This window comes from Hydra vulgaris, chromosome 09 (genome assembly GCF_038396675.1).
Source record: "Hydra vulgaris chromosome 09, alternate assembly HydraT2T_AEP".
NCBI lineage: Eukaryota > Metazoa > Cnidaria > Hydrozoa > Anthoathecata > Hydridae > Hydra > Hydra vulgaris.
This window is the reverse complement of record NC_088928.1, coordinates 19250001-19272500: the sequence shown is the minus strand read 5'-3', so window position 1 is coordinate 19272500 and position 22500 is coordinate 19250001. Positions and strand designations below refer to the sequence as shown.

At 28.0% G+C, this 22500-nt stretch overlaps 1 protein-coding gene across 1 annotated transcript in view; it reads left to right on the top strand.

The window, feature by feature from the left end:
* Nucleotides 1-22500, top strand: part of LOC100213242 (WD repeat-containing protein 26) — a 65822-nt gene that overhangs the window by 28803 nt on the left and 14519 nt on the right. The window contains exons 5-11 of the mRNA XM_065804968.1: nt 1-92; nt 187-343; nt 496-547; nt 1556-1639; nt 2124-2261; nt 11224-11343; nt 14851-14993. The exon at nt 1-92 is cut by the window's left edge and continues 6 nt beyond it. Of these exons, the coding sequence (XP_065661040.1) occupies nt 1-92; nt 187-343; nt 496-547; nt 1556-1639; nt 2124-2261; nt 11224-11343; nt 14851-14993 (786 nt within the window). The remainder of the gene's footprint in view (nt 93-186; nt 344-495; nt 548-1555; nt 1640-2123; nt 2262-11223; nt 11344-14850; nt 14994-22500) is intronic.

Below are 22500 nucleotides of genomic sequence, written 5' to 3'. Positions count from 1 at the left end.
AATGTGTGCAAGTGTTGATGATTTATTTTCTCAAGCAAAATGGGAAGGAAAAGGAGTGGTCACACGTCAGCGACTTGTCGAAAAATTATTAGGTATTGATTTTTTTTATTTCCTTTGTTGCAATAGGTTAAATAATCTCATTTCTTTTTCATTATGAATAAAAGTTATTTTATCTCTTTTGTCTAGCGTTTTTGCCTCCTTCTGTGATGCTTCCACTACACAGATTAGAAACATTAATTGCACAAGCTTTTGAGTTGCAACGGGAAAAGTGTTTGTTTCACAACTCGTCAACATCAATTGATATAAGAGAGACATCGATCATAGTTGATCATCAATGTAGCAGGTATGCTTAAAATTTTCACTTAACTCTCATTTGCAGAAAACTTGTCTTTCAATGTGAATTGTTTTTGAAGAAAAAAACTGTTAACATTAGTTTTTAAGATAATGAAACTTTATTTACATTTTAAAGAAGCTTTTGTTTAAAATCCTTTTTAGAGATTCATTCCCAAGTGAGACAAGACAAATTTTATCTGATCACTGTGATGAGGTGTGACACTTGTTGTTGTTATTTTTTTTATTTAAAAATATTACAATATGATATTTTACAAGTAATGAATAAATATATAAATAAAAAATATTATAATATTTTACAAAATTTATGAAATGATTCATAAATTAATTTTAAATTAATTATCTTATTGCTATTATTTATATTGTTTTATATTAGTTATATATATATGTTATAGTTAAATAACATTGTAAAATTTATGCATAATAATATTATGTATGTATATATATATATATATATATATATATATATATATATATATATATATATATATATATATATATGTATATATATATATATATATATATATATATATATATATATATATACATAGTGCGGTAGTGGTGTAGTGGTAAGAGCGCTCGCTTTGTAAGCGAGAGGTTCGGAGTTCGACTCCTACCACGTCCCTGGAAGAACCGCGCTCAACTTACTTTCTCCGCGCAGCGGCCTTGCTCGGCAAGGTTCGTGTTTCGGAGTTAAAGAGTTGAGAGAGGGTTGCACCACGAATAACAACTAAAAAATAAAAACACAAAAAAAAAATGAGTAGCCTCCTCGACTGTAGTGGCCCCCCTCGGGCCTTGGGGAGGTGAATAATCTAAAAAAAAAAAAAAAAAAAAATATATATATATATATATATACATTGAATATATATATACATTGTAATATAAATTTATATGTATATATATATATATATGTATATATATATATATGTGTATATATATATATATATATGTATATATATATATATATATAGATATATATATATATATATATATATATATATATATATATATATATATATATATATATATTATGATCTGTTCTCGTTTGCAAAACAGGATATTACCAGGGTGGACTTTTTGGTTGTATAAAAATTACTCTTACTTTTCCATAATATTGTATTAGAAAAATAAATCGAGGCATTAAACTTGAAAAAATAAAATTAATAATGATAACAAACAAGTTATATATATATATTTTTTTTAGGTTCTATTTTTACGATTTTCAAATAACGGAAAATTTTTAGCAACTGGTTCTAAAGATATGATGGTTATAATATGGGAGGTTAAGGTATTTGATTTTTTTTTGCTTTGTAAAATTAGAAATGGTTTTTTATTTAATGGGTATTGGATTAGTTATTCTAAGAACAGTCTTTAACGGATTGTTAAATTTGAAAGTTATAAATTTTAAATAAATTATTTCAGTGGAAAAACCTTTAGTGGGTTCTCATCATGTATTTCTAGTTTAGTTGGGAATTTAGCCTGGTTATACCAAGTCATTACTGATATATGCTAAATTGTTTTGGAAAAAAATAATTCTAATAATTAGCTAAGTGAAAAACTAGCATTTTTTTGTCACTTTTAAAAAAAAATTTATTTAAATGATAAAGAAAAGTCAATTATTTTTTCAAAGAAAGCAAAAAACTATTATGTTTTCATTTTATTCACTTTTAACTCGACAAGTAATTAAAGTGAGTACTTTCACTTTCGTTTACTTTATACATTTAGTTTTTTTTATTTAAATTTAATAAATTTAAATAAATTTTTAATTTTAGAGTTCAGGCTTAGAAAAGTTGCATGTTCTTAACGGACATTCTTATGGTATTTCATATTTGGCCTGGAGCCCAAATGATGTTTATCTAATAGCCTGTGGCCCAGAAGACTGTTGTGAAATATGGTTGTGGCAGGTTCAGGTATTGTTTAGTTTTATTCATATTTTAGGTTTTTTTTTGTGAAAGCTACTTAGCAAAATTATTTCTAATTGTGCAAAATGTTTTAATATATAAAAGTTTATTTAACAAAACTGTAAAATAAATTATAAGTTTTAAAAAAGTTCATAAAAGTCAATATCTTTTGTATACTAATTCGACTTTGCTGATTTTAAATATGAAGTCACATAGTTTCAGTTAATCATTTACCACTTTTTTGAAATATTGTGATTTCCTCTGTACGGCATGTCAAGGACATTGTAACTTAGTTCTGTGTATACACTTTGATCAGCCCTCGGGATTAGAAAAAATGGGGTCGGTAATAATTTGCCAACCTTGTTCTGTTGGGTTGGCATCAAGTTGGCAAAAAAATTGATACAAAGGTTTTACCATACAACAGAAACAAGGTCAGATATTTTTTCCAACTTTAAGTACTTCTTGGTCGGCATTGTCAAATGCTGACCCTAGTACTGACTGCTGCATTAATTAATTTACCTACTTGCTTGTTTAACACATTGCTTATTGTTCTTCTCTTTTCAAAAAGTATAAACAAATTTCTGGTAATTTCATTCTGAGATCTCATCATTATTGTTTGTGCATTATTATGGTTTCTCCCGGTGACATAAATCATCTAAATAACAATTGTGAGTATACAGTAAAAAAATATCAACAAACTCAAAAAGCGCTTTAAACTGTACTATGATTACGCTGTTGGTAAACAGAGTAAGACATAGGCATCGCACATTTGCTGTGTGAGATGTTCATCAGGGTGGTATAATATCTTTTTTATTCTATAATATTATTAGCTGTTTATTACCTGACATCAACTGAAGCAAAAGCAGCAGTGATGATGGCAATATTCCATATGAGCTCAGTGACACATCACCTAAACCTCATATTATAATGACAGGTGAGTTAAAAAACCTAGTTTGAGACCTTCAATTAACAAAAAATCAAAGTGAGTTACTGGGATCTCGACTTAAAGGATGGAGTTTATTAAAAGCTGATGTCAAAATTAGATCTTTTCAAAAGTGAGCTGCTGACCTGATATCTTTATTTACTATGAGTAAATATTTTTATTGTATTGTAATGATATTTCTTCTCTGTTCAACAAGTTTGATATTCACTATAACACCAAGAACAATATCTCTTCATTGATGCATTAAAAATTTGCATAAAAGCTGTTCTTCTTTACAATGGAAGTGTACATCTATCTGTCCCTGTTGCTTAATCTGTCACAATGAGAGGAATCTATTATTATACAAACCCTGAACAAAATTCTACAGTGAATCTGCTATGATAAGAACAAATTTGCTATCTGTGCTGACTGACAAAGTGATTGCTATTTTGACTGGACTACAGTCAGGATACACAAAATACTATTAGTTTCTTTTTTTCTCTGACAATATGGGTGATGTAAGTGATAAGCACAGAGAGCAATTCCACCAAGACCTTGCCTTAATAGAAAAACACTACACACAAAAACTGTCACCTGCAAATCCAGCAGACTTCTGCAGAAAATCTTACACCAAACACATCTAGTGCTCATAGAAACTGTTAGTAAGAATGTGTTTTTTATAGTTAGTATACTGTAAAGTGTACTATGTAAAAATATTTTAAAAGTTCAAGATTTTCAAAAAAAAAAGTTCTTAAAAAAATCTCAAAAATCCAAAAACAAATTATAATTTTTAAAAAAAGTGTTGCGTGATGAAGATTAATGGACTTCAAATTTTAAATCAGCACTAGTAAGTGAGTGGGGTTGATATTTGACCTGGACCCACGCCAGGTTTGATAAAATATAGCCGGGGCCATGGCCAGGTTTGTGACCTTATATATCCTAAAATATATATTTTTAATCAAAATTCATGTTATATTTTGTATATGTATGCATATATAAACATCATTATGATCAACATGATCATCATAATCATCATCATCATTATCTTCATTGTCATCATCATCATCATCATCATCATCATCATCATCATCATCATCATCATCATCATCATCATCATCATTATCATCATCATCGTCATCATCATCATCATCATCACCACCATCATCATTATCATCATCATTATTGTCATCATCAGCATCATCAGCTGCATCATTATCAGGCTTTAGTCTCCATCTTTTATGCTGTTTCTCTAATCATGGTCATTGCTCAAACGAGCTATTATATCTATTCCGGTAAAACAAAACTCATTCTTGCTTGGCTTCTTATTCAACAACTTGCATCCTTTCACTGTGCCTGTCCCTTCATGCTATAAAAACTTTTATTAGTCCAAATTTTTTCCTTGCACATCAAAAAAACCTTATAACTCATACCCAACTTCATAATTTCCTTTTTTTATACAATATATATATATATATATATATATATATATATATATATATATATATATATATATATATATATATATATATTAATGTATATATATATATATATGTATATATATATATATGATATATATTATATATATATATATATATATATATATATATATATATATATATATATATATATATATATATATATATATAGGTGTGTATATATATATGTGTGTGTATATATATATATATATATATATATATATATATATATATATATATATATATATATATATATATATATATATATCAGAAGTGTACTCTAGGATTTTGGTCCATTGTCCGGCAGGCGATGGACCAAAATCCTAGATGACAGGTAATGATTTAGCTAATCTTGGTCACCTGCCAATATTTTGAGTTGTCCGTTATCATTAAAAAGAAAAAAAGTTCTATTTATGTCTTAAACAAATTTTTTAAAGTGTGTATTTTCAGTAGGAATAAAATTATATTTTCATATTTGATGAATATAAAATTATAAAAAAGATTTTTATTTTTTTAACTTTTTTTTTAACAGCGGTTATGATGCGTTATATTTATTGTAAGAAAACTATTGATGCATTTATTAGGTAGCGTTAAAAACATTTTGGTATTTTTATTTGCTTCATGTTTTAGTTAATTAAACTTTAAATGAATTGCGAGAAAACTATTGATGCATTTATTAAGTAACATTTAAAACGTCTTGGTATTTTTTGTTTGCGTCATGTTTTATGTAATTAAAATTTGATTAAATTTGAAATGCAACTTTAACGACTTTTAAAAAAGGTTTTTTTAAAAACATTTGAACTTAATCATTGTTTTTAAGAGCACGCTTGCTCTTTTAAAGAGAGAAAGAAAAGTTTTTTTGTAATTAAACTTTGAATGAACGATATTGGAAAGATAAAATAGCTTTCAATCAAAGTTTTTTTAAAGCTATTATTTAAAATAAAAATGTATCATTATATTTAGATTATTTTTAATAATATTACAATGGATATATAGAGGTTATAATAAAACTTTATTTGTATATTAAAATTTTTATTATATTAACAAAATTAAATAAAAAAAGTTTATTAATCAATTAAAAGCATTTGATAAATAAACATTTTAACATCAGAAATTTTTATAGCTTATAACAAACTTTATTTGTGTATTAACCTTTATTTGTGTATTAAAATTTTGATTATATTATTTAAACAAAACTTTTTCAACAAAAGTATTAACAAAATTAAATAAAAAAAGTTTATTATTCAATTAAAAGCGTTTGATAAATAAACGTTTTAACATAAGAAATTTGTATAATTTAATTTAGTAAAAATGTTTGCTAATTATAGCAGTTATGACTTCATTCGTTCTTTATAAAAAGTGAAAACCGGCGCACAGTGGGGCAGAAGTGCTTCAAAACTGGACATTTGATGAAATTGAAAAAAGTTTTCAATTTCAAATTTTTTGTTTATGAAATTGCTAATATTTAAACAGATTGTAAAACTTTTTTTTGGTGCACTTATTGAGCCCTTTAGTGTGAGTTTGTGGAAATGTGTCAATTACATCAGTAGAAACCAGGTAACGAAACCAGGTCATGAACGCTTGAATTATGACTTTTTTTTGTAAGATTTGTTTTGAGCATATTTAAATGAATAAAACTAATCGAGTTTTCGAGTAACTTTTTTTGAGTGACTTTTTACATTAAATCTAAATTACTGCAATCTATTTTAGTGAATCCCTTAAAATTAGAAATGTTTTGGTATTATTTATTTATGCCAGGTTTTGATTTTTTTCCCTTTTTATTTTATCACTTACTGGTTTTTAAAAAAAATTTTACTCAAAATTACTCGAAAATTAATTAAAAATTGCATTAAAACACTAATTCCAGTAGTACTTCGGAAGATTCAGGTGGTATTTGCCATCAGGCGACCACGAATGTACACAACTGTATATATATACATATTTTTGTGTGTGTGTGTGTGTGTATATATATATATATATATATATATATATATATATATATATATATATATATATATATATATATATATATATATATATATATATATATATATATATGGTTATTACAATTAATACATTTTTGTCTTTGTGGAGGGTGTTTTTTTCATATAAGTTTGGTAATTTCAATGACCATATGATTTTGATGGAAAATGGCAAAATGATTTTCTACAACAATTGGGTAATGCTTGGAGATTTGCAATAAGACCAAGTCCAACAATGTTTACAATGCGTTTTTGCAACTTGTCTAAGTAAGAAAGAGCATCATTTGAAGGTCCGCCCTAGGTAAGGCAACAGTATTCCATACAAGAATGGATTTGAGATTTATAGAGATAAAGAATAGAATCCGGAGTAAGAAAGTTGCGAGCACAATAAAGAGATGCAACCTTAACAGATGCTAATTTTGCAATTGATTTGATATATGGTTTCCAAGAAAGATCGAAAATAAGAGTTAATCCTAGAAGATACAGGGTAGACGACTCGTGGAGTACATTATCGTTCATAAATATAGGAAGATCTAGATTATTGCAATAATGATAAGTTGAAAAAAATTGAGTTTTATCTGAGTTAAAGTTCACCAGTCACTGTGAGCTCCTTGTTGTTGCAGAAGTGAGATCCTCTTCAAGCTCAAATGCCCCCTCCAAGCAATCAGTGAGTATTGGCTTCTTATCAAGACAAGAATAAAAGGTAGTATCATCAGTGAACAATGCCAACTTAGATGTGAGAATATATGGAAGATCATTTATGTATATTAAAAAAGGTATAGGGCTAGGATAGAAACTTGAGGAACCCCTGAAGTGACAGGATATGAAGAGAGTGCTGTCCATTAAGAACAACTTTAATACTACGATTGGTAAGGAAGGATTCAATAATCTTAAAGATGTTATCTGATATACAGTAAGAAGAAAGCTTTTGGAGTAGACCAGCATGCCAAACTTTATCAAAAACCTTTGTTAATTCAAGACTCAAAAACCTTGCTTATGATAGAAAGAAAACTAATGGAATGGTACTTAGATAAGTCAGATCGCTCTGCAGAGTTTTTGAAAATAGGAATAACAGTTGCCGCTTTCCAGAAGGCTGGAAAATGAGACTCTGATAGGCACTTGTTAAATAGTTTTGAAAGTATAGATGACAGCTGCAGAGAACACTTCTGCAAGACTATAACAGGTATATTGTCTGGACCACAAGCTGTAGAAGAGTCTAAGCAGGAAATTACTTTAGACACAGAAGCTGAAGTGATACGAATGTCAAGCAATGGATCAACCTGTTTGTTGGCTATATCAGGTAGACTGCAGCTAGTGGAATCAAGAGATGATATTGATGAAAAGTTCTTAGCAAACAATTCACTTTGTTTTTAGGTGAGGTGGCAAAGTCTGAACCATATAAGAGAGGTGGAATTACAGATTTGCCCTTATTATTGATACTATTAAAGATTTTCCAGAAGTCACAAGAGCCTAATTTTTGTGATGAAATACAAGAATTCATGATCTGAGAATAGTGGGCTTTGGCATTAGACAAAACCTTTTTACAATGGCTTCTAGCAATAGTAAACAGACATCTGTTTTCTGGATAATTATTTTGCTGATAGATAAGGAAGTAATGGTTTCGATTAGAAATTGCAGCAGCGGAATGTGAGGAAAACCAAGGAGAAGTGTGAGGCATAACTTGAAATCATTGAGAGGGAATTAAAGATTCCATGCCAGCTTGAATCCAATAAGTTATGTAAGAAGCACATTTTTTACCAGGAAGACAAAAGATTTCCATGCAAGGGCAATCATAAAGAAAATTATGGAAAAAGTCCCGATCAGCTTTAAGGTAGTAGTAAGGGGTACGATGATAAGGAGATTCTGATGATGAAAAAGAATGAGATAGTAGTCTTACAGAGATCAAACCATGATCAGAAGCACTTAAGGGTATATGTGGAGAAACTGAGCATTAACTAGGATCAGAAACAAGACATAAGTTGAGTAGAGAAGGTAAATGATTCGGGTTGTCTGGGAAGTGTGTTGGAAAATTGACTATTTGAGTTAGAGATTGAAAAAGGCAAAAGTTGTGAGCCTTAACGCCTGCAGATGTGTTAAGGCTCAATAGTTACTTAAAAATGCAAATCATTATTGAGCATAGTTTCTTTTTTTTCAATAGCTAGGAGTTTGATTGGCAGTACTTTGAGGTAATTGAAATATTTTCATTGGGAATCTTTGTTCGATTATTCTTTAACATTTATATACAGTCTTTTTTTTCTGTTAAATACTATAATAATAATTTGTACTGTGTTTGTGATAATATTTTAGAGAGTTGTTTTAGTTTTGTGAATTGTAAAATAAAGCATCATCAAATGGTTTAAATCTTTAAGATTTTTGACAAGTCGGAAGAAATTTTGGTAAAAAATATTTAAACAATCTCAATCATTTTAGTTAGTAAAAATAAGATTGTTCAAGTTGCTTCAAGTTATGCTGTTTGGGATTACAATTGAAAAGCATTTAAAGTTGTCCTCTCGCATTTTGAATATTGTCTGTTAATAACTTCTATTGCTTTTTTGATTATTGTGTGTAATTAAAATAACTTGAAAAATATTTTGTTAAACATCAGCACCATAGTCCTTAACATCTATCAACTGAGTTTCGTTTTGGATTTTATATTGGGTTTATTACAAGAAACCTTTTTAATCGAAACAACTTAAAGGTTAGTTATAGCTGCCTTCCAAACATCAAGAGTATTATTACTTCTCATAATAAAAAGATATTATTTAAATCTCATGAAAATGCCAATCAATTATGCAATTGTCGACAAACCACCTTATGCCCACTCAACGGAAAATGCCTTACAAAAAATTTTATTTATATTTGTAACGTAAAAACTCACCAAGAAGAAGAAGGATATTATTACATTGGGCTTACTGAGAAAACCTTCAAAGACAGATGGTATAAACATAAAAACTCTTTTGTTTATGAAAGTAAGGCCAACTCCACTGAACTTTCAAAATTTGTGTGGGAATGCAAAAATAATACTTTAGAACCTATATTAAAATGGAATATTCTCGATCAAGCGGAGCCATTCAAACCTGGTGGTAAATTTTGCAATTTATGCTTGACAGAAAAATACCACATTATAACATCACCATTAAATTTGCTTAACAAGCGAACCGAGTTTGCGTCAAAATGCTGCCATGAAAATAAATTTCTAATTAAAAACTTTAATGTCATCAAAGCGGACACTACATAGCATTTTTTGTGTATAATTTTTGTCGTTATTACATCTGATGATCGCTATTGCGTGAAACTTTAAGTAATGTAATTGAAATATATATTAATAATTATTTAGTTTTCACTATATATATATATATATATATATATATATATATATATATATATATATATATATATATATATATATATATATATGTATATATATATATATATATATATATATATATATATATATATATATATATATATATATATATATATATATATATATATAAAATTATTATTATTATTACTTTTCCTTTTTTTTTTAATATAAAGCTTTACATTTACAAATATTTAAATTTTTATATTTTTAAAAAGTTATAATAGAAGTTCTTCATTTCACTTTAACCTTCATGTAGAAAAGCTTTACTTTAAAAACTTTACACTTAATGTAGAAAAATGTTTTCATAAATTATCGTAAATTAAAAATTATTTTTCATGAATAAGTTTTTTTATCATTTAGTGCATATATATTGTCTAAATTTTTATACTGTCTTTTGATTTGGGTGTTTTGCTCAAGATAAAATTACGATCTCATTGTATTTTGAACAATAAAACCCTTCACATAGTCTATAAGAGGTTTGACTTGTCTATGGTTAAAATGTTAAAATTAACAAATAAGCAGCCATGGCGCAGTGGTTAAAGGGCAAGCTTCAGAATCAAGAGGTTCAAGGTCTAATGGCAGCTCTGGCCATATTTTGTTTCAGTTAACAGGTTTTAAAAAAACTTGGTGAAATGTTTTTAAAATTTAGGGTTTCTAATGTGTGAAATTTTCTCTTCATGTCTCTTATTGATTTAAAACCCTGAATTTGTGAAGGGTTTATTTATAAGTAATAAAATTTGCATTTACAATTTTGGTGTTGCAAAAAATTAATGCTACCATCTTACCACCCAAAAAGGCTTGATAACTATAGAAGTATCATCTATGTTTTATAAGAGCTATCTTGTTTTGGTAATTTTATTGTCAATTAACTATAAATCTTGCCCTCAAAAACTCATTGTGTGTTCAAAATAAACATTATAGAGTGGAAACCTGTTTTTGTAAAATTTGTTAGACATAATTTTATATATTTTTGTTACAGATCTTTTTTCTTTATTACAGGTTTTTTTTTTTTTTTTCTAAAGGCGTTTTAATTGTACATATATACTTGTATATATGTGTATGTATTTTTGCAATATTTATGTTTGAGTGTTATTTGACAGTTTTTTATAAAGTTTAATGTGTTAATCTTAATAAGTTTATTTTTTAAACTACTATGCAATTAACTTTAAATAAAATTTTAAATAAATAATATATAAATTTTTGCATAATGGAATTTTTTCATTAGACTGCAACACTTCACCGTCATATATCACATTCACCTGACGACAGCCTAACATGTTGCTCTTGGTACAGTGACTCAAAGAGGTTTGTTGTTGGTGGAATTCGTGGTCAGTTCTATCAATGTGTATGTACTTTTTATAAATAAATAGTTAAATAAGTTTACTGAAGTTTTTTATGATCAATACTTTATGTGATAATTGCGTGTGAATAATTATACAATAATCATATCTGATATTGTGTGGTATATTATTTTATAAATATCATGTATCTGTTTTATATATTTCAAATCTTAAAAGAATTAAAGGGAAAAAAGTTTTGAAAAGGTAAGTGAGGAGGAATATGTAAGAAAGGAGAGATAAAGGATAAGGGAGGTAAAGGATCTTATTTACATATATAATTGCATGCAGTTACCAGTTTGTATCAATATATTTTCTGTGTAAATGCATGGTTTATAATATATTAAAAGTAGAATTAAGGCTTCATAATGTAGACCTAAAACAAATAGAAATAAAATGTTAGTTGGAACCTCTACCTTTAAATGTCTAAAAATAATCTAGACCTCTAGGTAATGTTCAAACATGAATCAACAGAACACACAAATGTTCTTTAGCAGATCCTAGACACGCAGTGAAAAAGTTCAAAAACATTTTTTAGTCACTATGCATTACAAAGTATCTTTGTTCAGATTTCAATTTATATGTTAGTTTATCAAGGTAAATAACTGGATGTTTCTGAAAAAGCAATAAATATTTATATAAATTCTTCTGAACTAATTCAACAGAGAAATATTGACCCCCCTACTTCAATTCTAAGAGCTGTGTATTTTGGTTAAGGATTTTTAAGTCACTAAGAGTGTTTTAAATCTATCTGATAAAAACTAAACTGGTTTATATTTTATATGCATAAATGGTTTCGATTTCCCATTTATGCAAATGAAAATACCAAGCCTCCTATATTAGTGGAAAACAAATGGATACTAACTTTAAAAATTTTCAGATTTGTTAAAATGTTTTACTTTAAAATAAAAGATGTTCTAGTTTCAAATATTCCGTATACAGGTTATGAAATATTTTATTTATCAAGCTTTAAGTGGTGACAGGTTGACCAGTCTAGAAACTAGCCTCTGTACTCTAAGATTTAATGGAAAATTCTAAAATTCACTGCTTTAAATCATTGGTAAAATTTCTGATTCTAGATTTAATCTTTAACAATTAATTTTTTAAAGGCTTATCTATGGTCTTCAATGGTGATCTAGAATGAAACTATTTCCTATGGAACTATGGAAATAGTTTCATTCATAATCAGAATTAGAGATGTGCCAGGCCAGTTTATGCTGAGTTCCTGATTCCATGTACCCAGATAAAAAAACTGGGTCCGAGTCTGGGTTCCCGGCACCAATTCCATATTAAAAAGGTGAATAAAAGCTTGAGAAACCTCTTGCGCTGAATTGTTTTTCCACAAAATAATGCTAATTAATTTGTGCTAATTAAGTTTGTCTAAATATATCAAGCTTCATAATATTAAATAATAGTTAATAGGTTGTTAATAATTGGAACAAGAGGTCCTCTATAAAATATGTACACTTTTATTTTGACCTCTCCCTCTCCACATTTTGATATACATTTTTTTCGAGTACCATCCACCTCCCTAAATGTACCTATGCTTTTAACCTACCCACCCAACATTTTATGCTACTTTTTTTAATTTAGTGTTTCCTTACTTTTATAATTGCCTTTGACAATCTCATATACGCCATTTGCAGACCCCTTTTCCCGCATGGACAATCCCTAACTTGTCATCTTACAATGTCAATGCCAAAATCTTCAAGAGAGCTTTAAAATTAAAATTAACTCTATCAATTTCAAAAAATACTGTTCCGGCTTACCAATTTTCATTTTATAATTATGGTATTATATATGTAATTTATATTTTTTTGTAATTTATTGCTAAATAATCGCTTATATGCGCTCAAGACCTGACAGATGATCATGTTACTATATATGCGCTAATTAAGCTAATTATGCGCTAATTAATCAAAAAATATGGAAAATAAAAAATTAAGATTGAGACAGAAAATTGCAACACAAAAAAAAAATTAAAAAAATAAAAAAAGCAGTAGACCTTCTTGACTTTAGTGTGAATAAAATGAAAAAAATATTTCAAGTGACATGTCTATATTGAGTAAATAAGGCTTTGTGGTTATTGACTCCATAACACTTTTTGATTTATATCAAGAAGTTTGGTTGAAGTTAAAACTAAAAGCAATCCTGTTAATAATATTTTGACACAATTCAAAGTACCACTTAAACATATAGTTACAGCATTTAAGGTAAATGTTTATTAAAAATTTCTTTCAAGATACTTGGTGCCGGGTGTTGCAAAAAAATGGTTGATTCTGGGTACCCGGGAAAACAGCTGAATTATCGGGTCCCCAGGTCCGAACCGGGTACCTGGCATATCACTAGACAGAAACCATCAGTCTTGCTTACTGTTGGCTCAATGGTTATAATAGAAAGATTATATTGTGCATTAGATAGAAGCAATAAGTCATGGGCTTTTGATATAATCTGACATGCTAGTCTTCTCTTTGAGCTCACTACATATGGTGTATATGGGAAGTTTTTTTAAAATTTGTGAGTTGTTCCTCTTCTAATTGCAGTATTAAAGTTGTCTTTGATAGATAACACTCTCCTTCATTTCCATTAACTTCTTGGTATCACAAGTTTATATCTTTTTTCCTGTGTTGTTCCGTATCTAAATTAGTGATCTTTCTTATAATCTTACCTAGATATTTTTTTTTGCTGATACAACTATATACTCCAATCTTAACAAAAAGTCATCTTAAAACAGTCGATCTTGAATGTGATATCTCTGTTGTTCTGCTTGGGGCTTGCAGTGGCAGGTTAGTTTTAACCCAAACAAGACTCAGTTGTTATTATCTCAGTTGTTATTCTCTTGTTTGTTTGGAATTGTTGTTATATTTGGGCTGGCTCTTTAATGAGGCTTTTTTTTAGGCAAGGTCTAAAATAACTGTTGTTTTTCAGTTATTTTTTCATCTAAGAATTGTCTACCAGATCTAATTACACAAAATAGTTACCACAATAACAGTTACCACTAACATTTACATATATGAATAAAGTTTGAACAAAATCAAATTAATCATTCTAATAAATTTGTTTTCAAAACAGCTTTTTCAATTAGACAGACCATTTTAGATTTCTCTCAGCAAATTAAAAAACTAGTATGTTTTATGATTATTTAAAGTCATTCAAAGGAAACCCTCTTATTTATAAATAGGCAAATAAGGTTTATTATTATTTATGTGATTTATATTTAGTTTATAACTGTGACAAGCTTGTTATGTACATTTGATGTGCAAGATGTGTATTGCCACTAACCATTTATTACATCTTAATTCATTAAACTTAGATTTATCAAAACAGAGTACTTTTAAATCTAAAGTTTAAATATGTTATTATTTTTCAGATAAAAGTTAATGAAGTTTTACAACATTTTAAAATAAAAAGTCTTCTAATAAAATTCCAAATGACTTTTTTAAAATCCACCTCCCAATATTTTTCTTTATTGATAACATTTTAAATGAATTCCTCTAATACTTTTATTTGTATAGGACTTGGATGGAAATATATTGGAATCTTGGGATGGAGTTAGAGTAAATTGTTTACATGTTATAAATGAAAAGACAGTACTAGCTTCAGACACACATCATAGAATTAAAGCTTATAGTTTTGAAGAAATTGTTGATAAATCTGTGTAAGTTTTTTTTATGAAAAGTTTAAATTTTAATAAATATATAAATATAATAATAATAATTATATAAATAAATATAAATGGCTACAAAAGAAAATTAAATATATATATATATATATATATATATATATATATATATATATATATATATATATATATTATACTTTTATGTATATGCATATATACTTTAATCAAAATATATATAGTTTTTTATTCAAAATATATATATTTAAATATTTTGAATATAAATTATTAAAGAATTGAGTTTAAGCACATGAAATGAGTTTAAATGAGTAAAAAAAAATCTATTTTAACATGTCCTTTGATAAATGGGGATAACTGAATGATATATGAATGGTGTTAAAGTAGGGGAAAATAGTACTGATTTATGTGCAAATTTTGCAGTGACATGGGTATGCTAGTTTTAAATATTATTTTATTATTATTATATACTGTTTATTGTCTATCAAATATATAAAATGTATTACATTATAAATTAAATTCACATTATAACTTTAAAATTAAATCCTTAATTTAATAAAATATAAGATGTTGTAAAAAGTTATAAATACAGTAATAGTGTAGCGTCCTCTATAAAAGTTATAAATACAGTAATAGTGTAGCGTCCTCTATAAAAGTTTTAAATATAGTAATAAGTAGAGTGCTCACTTTTTAAGCAAGAAGTTTCGAGTTTGATCCCCACCATGTCTCTGGTAGCATCGGGCTCAACTTGTTTTTTAGCAACCTTGTTTATCAAAGTTTGTCTTTCAGATTTAATGAGATGAGTGAGGGTTGTAATCACAATGAAAATTAGAAAATGAAATTTAAAAGAATATTTAAATAAAAATAAAAGAAGTAGCCTCCTCAACTCGATACAGTCTATGGGACACCATGAAACAGGGCCATAAAAAGTGATAAAATGTAGAAAAAAAAGCACAAAAAGTTGTTACAATGAAAATTCATTATTACAATCAAATGTTGGAAATAATGTTCATTACTTAATAAATCACTTTCAAAAACAAGATTTCTATATTTTTTTGTGTTAAAGATCTTTATCTTCTTTTTCTTTTTCTTTTGCTTCATGTTTTTGCTTCATGTTTTTGTTGGTGCAACTGTTGCTATTATAGTTTTTTTACAAAATTACAATTCCAAATCTTTACAAAAATTTACAATATCCAAATTGTTGGTTTTACTTGTACTTGGTTCAGATTCGTTGCTTTGTCTTGTACTCACAAAAAAGGCTCTTGAAGCTTTTCTTTTGAGAGGAACAAATTATTGGATTCAGAGTTTCTCCAATGTTTATTTGACATTTGTTTCAATTCTTTCTATCAGTAACAACACTACATAAAAATCTGATTATAAAAATAGGTTTTTGTCAAAAGCAAATATTCCACTTTTCTTAAATCTGCTTTGAATGTTTGTGATAGTAAAACCTTTTTTGCACATAACGCAACATGTAATTTCATAAATAGTGATTGGCACTCCAAGATGATTTAGAAGCCAAGATTTTGCTGCAATATTATAGTAAACTTTGAATAAAGCAAATACAAAAACATCTATGGGCTGCACTTTGTGACTACTTTGTGATGGTGTAGTAAGAATAATAACACCATTATTCTTTGCTAGATCAAGAGCTTTTATCGATTAGTTGCTCTCATGATTATCAAATATAAGTAGGTATAGGTTTTCTCTTGACCAAAATGTTTTTGATATAAAATCTGGAATATTTTCTACAAATAACTCTGTATTTATCCATTCAGTTAAGTTTGCAAGACCAAGAGCTCCAGTTGGTGCATTATTTAGCATATGTTGTTTAAAACTTTTTTCTTAGGAATACCATTGCAGGTGGAATGGTAGTACTTGTGGCACTTATGAAAAAACACCAAAGTTCCACATTCTCCACTTGTCATAGAGTTAACTTGCTTGATGCTTTTTTTGGTGACAATCTTGTTACATTTTTGTAAATGTTTGATAGCTACTTTTTCAAGATTGCAGCTATCGCCAAATTTAGTTTCTCTTAAGCACAATTCTCTTAAATACTAATGATAATAATAATAATGATAATAATAAGTAAAAATTTTGTATATTGTAAATATTGAATAATGCTTGACTATTAAGTCATTTACAAAACGGTATACTAATTCACTCTCATGGTATATGTGTTGATAGTAAAAGATGACTGATTTTCGCTTTTTAAAATATATTTCCATTAAATGTTTTTGTCACACTGAAGAGCTGATAAAATTTAGTTTATAATATAGAGGCATTTTTGGAAGAATTAAATGAATAAAACATTGTAAAAAGTGCAACTACTCCAAAAATTAACAAACTAGTTTGCAGCAGGAGAAAAAAAAATTTAACCTCTCCAGAAGTTATTAAAATGTTCTGACTTGGCAAATTCTGATTGGATGTGTTAAACAATATGGTAGTGATTACAGCTCAAAATGATTTGTCGCAATACTTTTATTTTGTTTTATTTTGTTTCATGGTACCCTGTGTATCATGGTACCCCACTCTTCCCTATATTAGGGTGGTTCACAGCAATATACAAAAAAATCAAAGTTGAGCTAGAGATTGGAGCACCCTTTTCTATTTGTTAGACTTATAAAATAATCAATTCTGGCAAAGTTTTAGCTTATTCATAATTTTAATGGGAACAATTTTCTGATTAGCCTCTACAACCTGAAGCAAAATTAATTTTCTTCTTCATCATTTGTCAGAAAGGTGTTGAATTCTTTGAAATATTTAACTTCACTTTAGTAGTGTTGTTTACAGCTCTCAGTTTTTTAATACATTCTTTACCGCTAATATAATTTTTGTTCTTTTTCTTAGAGGAATGGTAAGAAAAGGTTCTTTTATTTTCAAATGTGAGAGAAGCTAGGCTGTTATATTGCTTGCAAAATCTCCAAGGTTTCATTCTCTACCATCTTTATGCTGGTTTTAACTCTAATGTTCAGTTACCTCGTTCTCTAGCTGTACTATGCATAACAGGGTTGATAAAAATCACAATTTTTTCGAAAAAAATCAAAAAAATTGATTTTTTTTTATTTAAATCAGATTTTTTTGATTTAAATCGGATTTTTTTGATTTAAATTACATTTTGGAAAAATAAACTTTTAATAAAATAGTTTTTAAAAATAAAATGTAATCATAACTAAATTAATTTAAAACATTGAAAAAATCTTTTTTAATGTTGATTATTTACAAATTTTCAAAGATTCAATCAGTTAAACTCATTAATCATAATGCTTTTTGATTAAATAGTTTGAATAGGAAAACCAATTTGCCTGCTTTCTCAATTCTGAGTCTATTTCTAATGTTTGAATGCACAAGACCAAGTGATGAAAATATTCTTTCAACTTCTACAGATGAAGCAACTGTAGTAAGTTCAAGAACTTTCAGTAATTCCTGATTCACACAATCATTATAAGATTTCCACCAATCACATGGCTTAATAGTTTGAACAATGTTATCATGGAACATAAACTTTTGAAATGGTGCTGCTTCTGCTTTAAATGTGCTTCTGCTTTAAATGGTGCTTTTCTCTATTTCTTTATCAGTTAATTCCTTACCTCTGTATTTAGGATTAACAATATTAGTCAAGTAATGAGCTAGGGTCATTTGCCTGTTGTATTCTTTTGGATAAATTTTTCTTAGCATCTTGGCTAAGCTTAGGACTTGATTCCCTCTGAAGATTTTTCCATATCATTACACTGTCACCCATAGTACTACTGTCCTGCTGCATCAGGTCTAATGCAACAGCAATTGGTTTAAGTATTTGTAACAGTTCTTCTGCACTTTACTTTACACCAATGTTATTTATAATATTTTTAATATTCTTATAAATTATTGTCCTGTTTTCTTCATAAATTGTTAACAGAATCCGCCAGTGTTTTAGATAGGATTCAAGACAATCAGCCAATGTGTTCCATCTGACATCTTGGGGCATAATAAGTCATAGCCCCTCTTTTGCTTTGTATGTAGCAGCAGCAAAATGGTTGTTTCTAAAATGTTTAACAACTTGAACAATCTGCTTCTTGATGTTTGGAATTCCCAAATCTTGGGCCAATAGATTGAGAATATGAGCTGAACATCCATATGTAATAACATTAACATCATCTCGAGTTTCCAATTATTGTCTCATTTTTGACACATTTGCTGCGTTATCGGTTACTACACTGCAAACTTTACAACCAAGTTGTTTTTCGCATTTGTTAATGAATTAATAGCAATGTCAACCAAATAGTCAGAAGTATGTGAATGGCCGGAAGTATCAATTGTATCTGCAAAATAGATATCTGAATTTATTGTTGTTACTGTTGCACAAACTATTGGTTCATTATGAACATTGCTCCACCCATCAGTATCTAGAAGTTTTCTACTAATACTGATTCTATTAGGAGGGTTATATCCTGGATGTAAAAAATGGATCATCTTGATAATCTTTGGATGGTCAACCATTCTGAAAGGCCAGTTAGTAGCATAAATTATTTTTGCTACCTGCTCATCAATAGCTTCTTTTTCAGATTTAGTGGTTTTAATAAGGTATGAATCCAATTTAGTTGTCACTGTCTTGCCACTGCTTGGTTTTGTCTCTGCTTTTTTATGTTAACTCAAAAAACTTGTTTTATCTGCAGCAGATTGACTAGATTCAGTTTTCTTAACAGAACATTGATTAGTTTGTGGTTCTTCAGTTGCCTGGTTGATATTTGCTAAGGTTTTTTGACAAATAATAATGCTTTTGTCATCTTGAACATCTTTCAGAAAATTACATTTACCAGCACTTTTGTGGTTTCTCATTCGAGCAACCAAACTTTGCATTTGTACACCCCAGCTTTTATGTTAAGCTTTACTACCCTTTTTCCCAAACTTTGCAGGTATTTCTTCAAACCATGTCCAAACTGCTTCTCCTTTTCTACCGGCACGAGACATTTTTGTTTCTAGTTATATTATTTTTATTTTCAACTAAAAAGTAACAACCAATTATATATGAATACTGTAATAAATTTAAAGATTTAATGATTTATATGACTACTAAATATTTTATAATGCATCATCTGACTATTATAACTAATAGTAGTTTATGCAGTAGTTATATTTAGCTATTTCAATTTAATATAATTTGATTAATCAACAAATAATCATTAAAAATAATTAAAATGAAAAAAATTCAATTTAAATCATGATTTTTATTTGTCTGTTTTAAATCATGATTTAAATCGATTTAAATCAAAACAACCCTGATGCATAATGACTAATTTCTCTGTTGACCAAACAGTCAGCCCAACAGTTTTATCAGACAGGTATTGCAAGTGATGTTCCAGTATTTTTCTGCCAGCCAGACTCATGTAAAGGTTAATACTTTGGTACTTGCTAAGATAAATCTATGGAGCAAGATTTTGTCCTTAGACCTCAGCTGCAGGTGGAGCTTCAGTACAGGCTTTATTGTAAAGGAGAACTTCAATTTTATATCTCAAGTTAAAACTTATAATTTTCTGACGCTGATCTTTAAAAAAATCCTGACCTGCTTTTGTTTTGATAATCAGCATAAAAATATCAAAGAGTGAATCCAATTCTTTGATAAACTCCTTAACCTGCAGACTTTGAGCTTCAGAAGAGCAGTTTTGGTTTTTTTCAGAAGTAACCAATTAAAATTTAGATTTTTAATATTTTTTCAGTTGCCTCTTTTTTCAGTGTTATTTGTATCACAATCTTTGATCAATTATATCCTGCTTCCTCAATTATTAGGTGAATGGCATCATGGCACAAGCATGGTGTTATGATGATTGTAAAAACATTGTAGGACTTGTCTGGTTGTTGGCAATTGCTTTAATTGTGACAATGGCAGTATGTCATATATATCAATGAGAAATACTTTATTACCTAAACAAATTGATACTGACTCCATTATAAAAATTTTTTTTAGAAAACGAAATAATGCATTTGTTGACTATAAAATACTTATTAGATATACTAAATGTTGTTTGATGAATTGGAATCTTCTTAATTTTTTGCAAAATTTAGTTAGTGAAATGGTGAAATCAATTGGATCTAAAATAAAGTAATCAAAACAGTTCAAATAGTTGATTAGTCAGTATCTCTAAAGACAGGATAAATTATTACAATAACATAGATTGTCATCATTATAGAGAAAATGGAAGGTTGATATGCACTCTCTTAAAGTTGCAGTAGAAATATGAAGTTTTGCAAGAATTAATCATTTGACAGATCTAACAGGTTGAAGGGGTGCCCCAAACATTTGACAGATCTAACAGGTTGAAGGGGTGCCCCAAACATTTGACAGATCTAACAGGTTTAAGGGGTGCCCCAAACATTTGACAGATCTAACAGGTTGAAGGGATGCCCCAAACATTTGACAGATCTAACAGTTTTAAGGGGTGCCCCAAACATTAGCAAAAAAACTAAAGTTTCCAACTAGTAACATTTTGTATTTTTTTTTTTTTTTTACTCGGTTTTTTATCACTAGGGGATGTTATTATGAAAAATAGAAAATAAAATAATATAGTAAAGGAATTATATTCATATTTGTGAATGTATTCATTATAATTGTTATATTTACATGTTCAAAAGTTTCAGGCCACATAATATGCATTAAAGCAGTAGGATGTTCAAAAACAAATTTGAATATTTACATTTAGACAAAGATCACAAATTAAACAATCCAAGATTGGAAATAAGTAGTTTTTCAGACAAATCTAGTTTTTTTGGAAGGGATGGTAGACTATATTTATGACATTCTATTCGCATGAGAATGACCAAGGTCCATCTGTAAAATATGGTGGAAGAAGTTTCTCTGCACAAGGAGTTCCAAGATCGAAGAAAATATGAACACTTCTATTTACAAGGACATTTAAGGAAACAATTTGTTATTATATGCTGAATGCAGCATATAATAACAAATTGTTATTATATGCTTGCAACTCTCCCACCACCCTTCAACACCAAAACACAAGCTGTAATGAGCAAAGCTATTGGCTATTGCTTGAAGAAACAAGTTGAGCACCAATTAGCTGAGTCATTAAATAATAAGTAATTAAGTATTAAAGTACTTTATTCAGAACTTATAGATCTTGTTTTAATTTCTAGTAAAATGTCTATTTTAACTTTATCACCAAGAAAAGTACTAGCTGCAAACTAGAAAAATTAACCCTGTTATTGACTGCACAGTATGATTTTAATTAACTTTTATTACAATTCAGCTATGGCCTACTAAAAGTATTTGACCTGGTATTCTGCACTTTTTCAAATAAAAAAGAAAATTAGAAAAATTAACTGTTGTAAAAGTAAAACAAACAAAAACTTTTATTTGTGAAAATACTTTTTGTTCAATGCAAAATATTCTTTTCTTTTAGGAAAAATTGATTTTATTTCATTTAAAGTATGCCATATTTTTTTAATGAAAGTTCATTTAAAACATCTTATGTTTTTGTTTGTGAATGCTAAGTATCTAATGGCGTAAGTTGTACAAATTGCGCATTTTTAATAATTA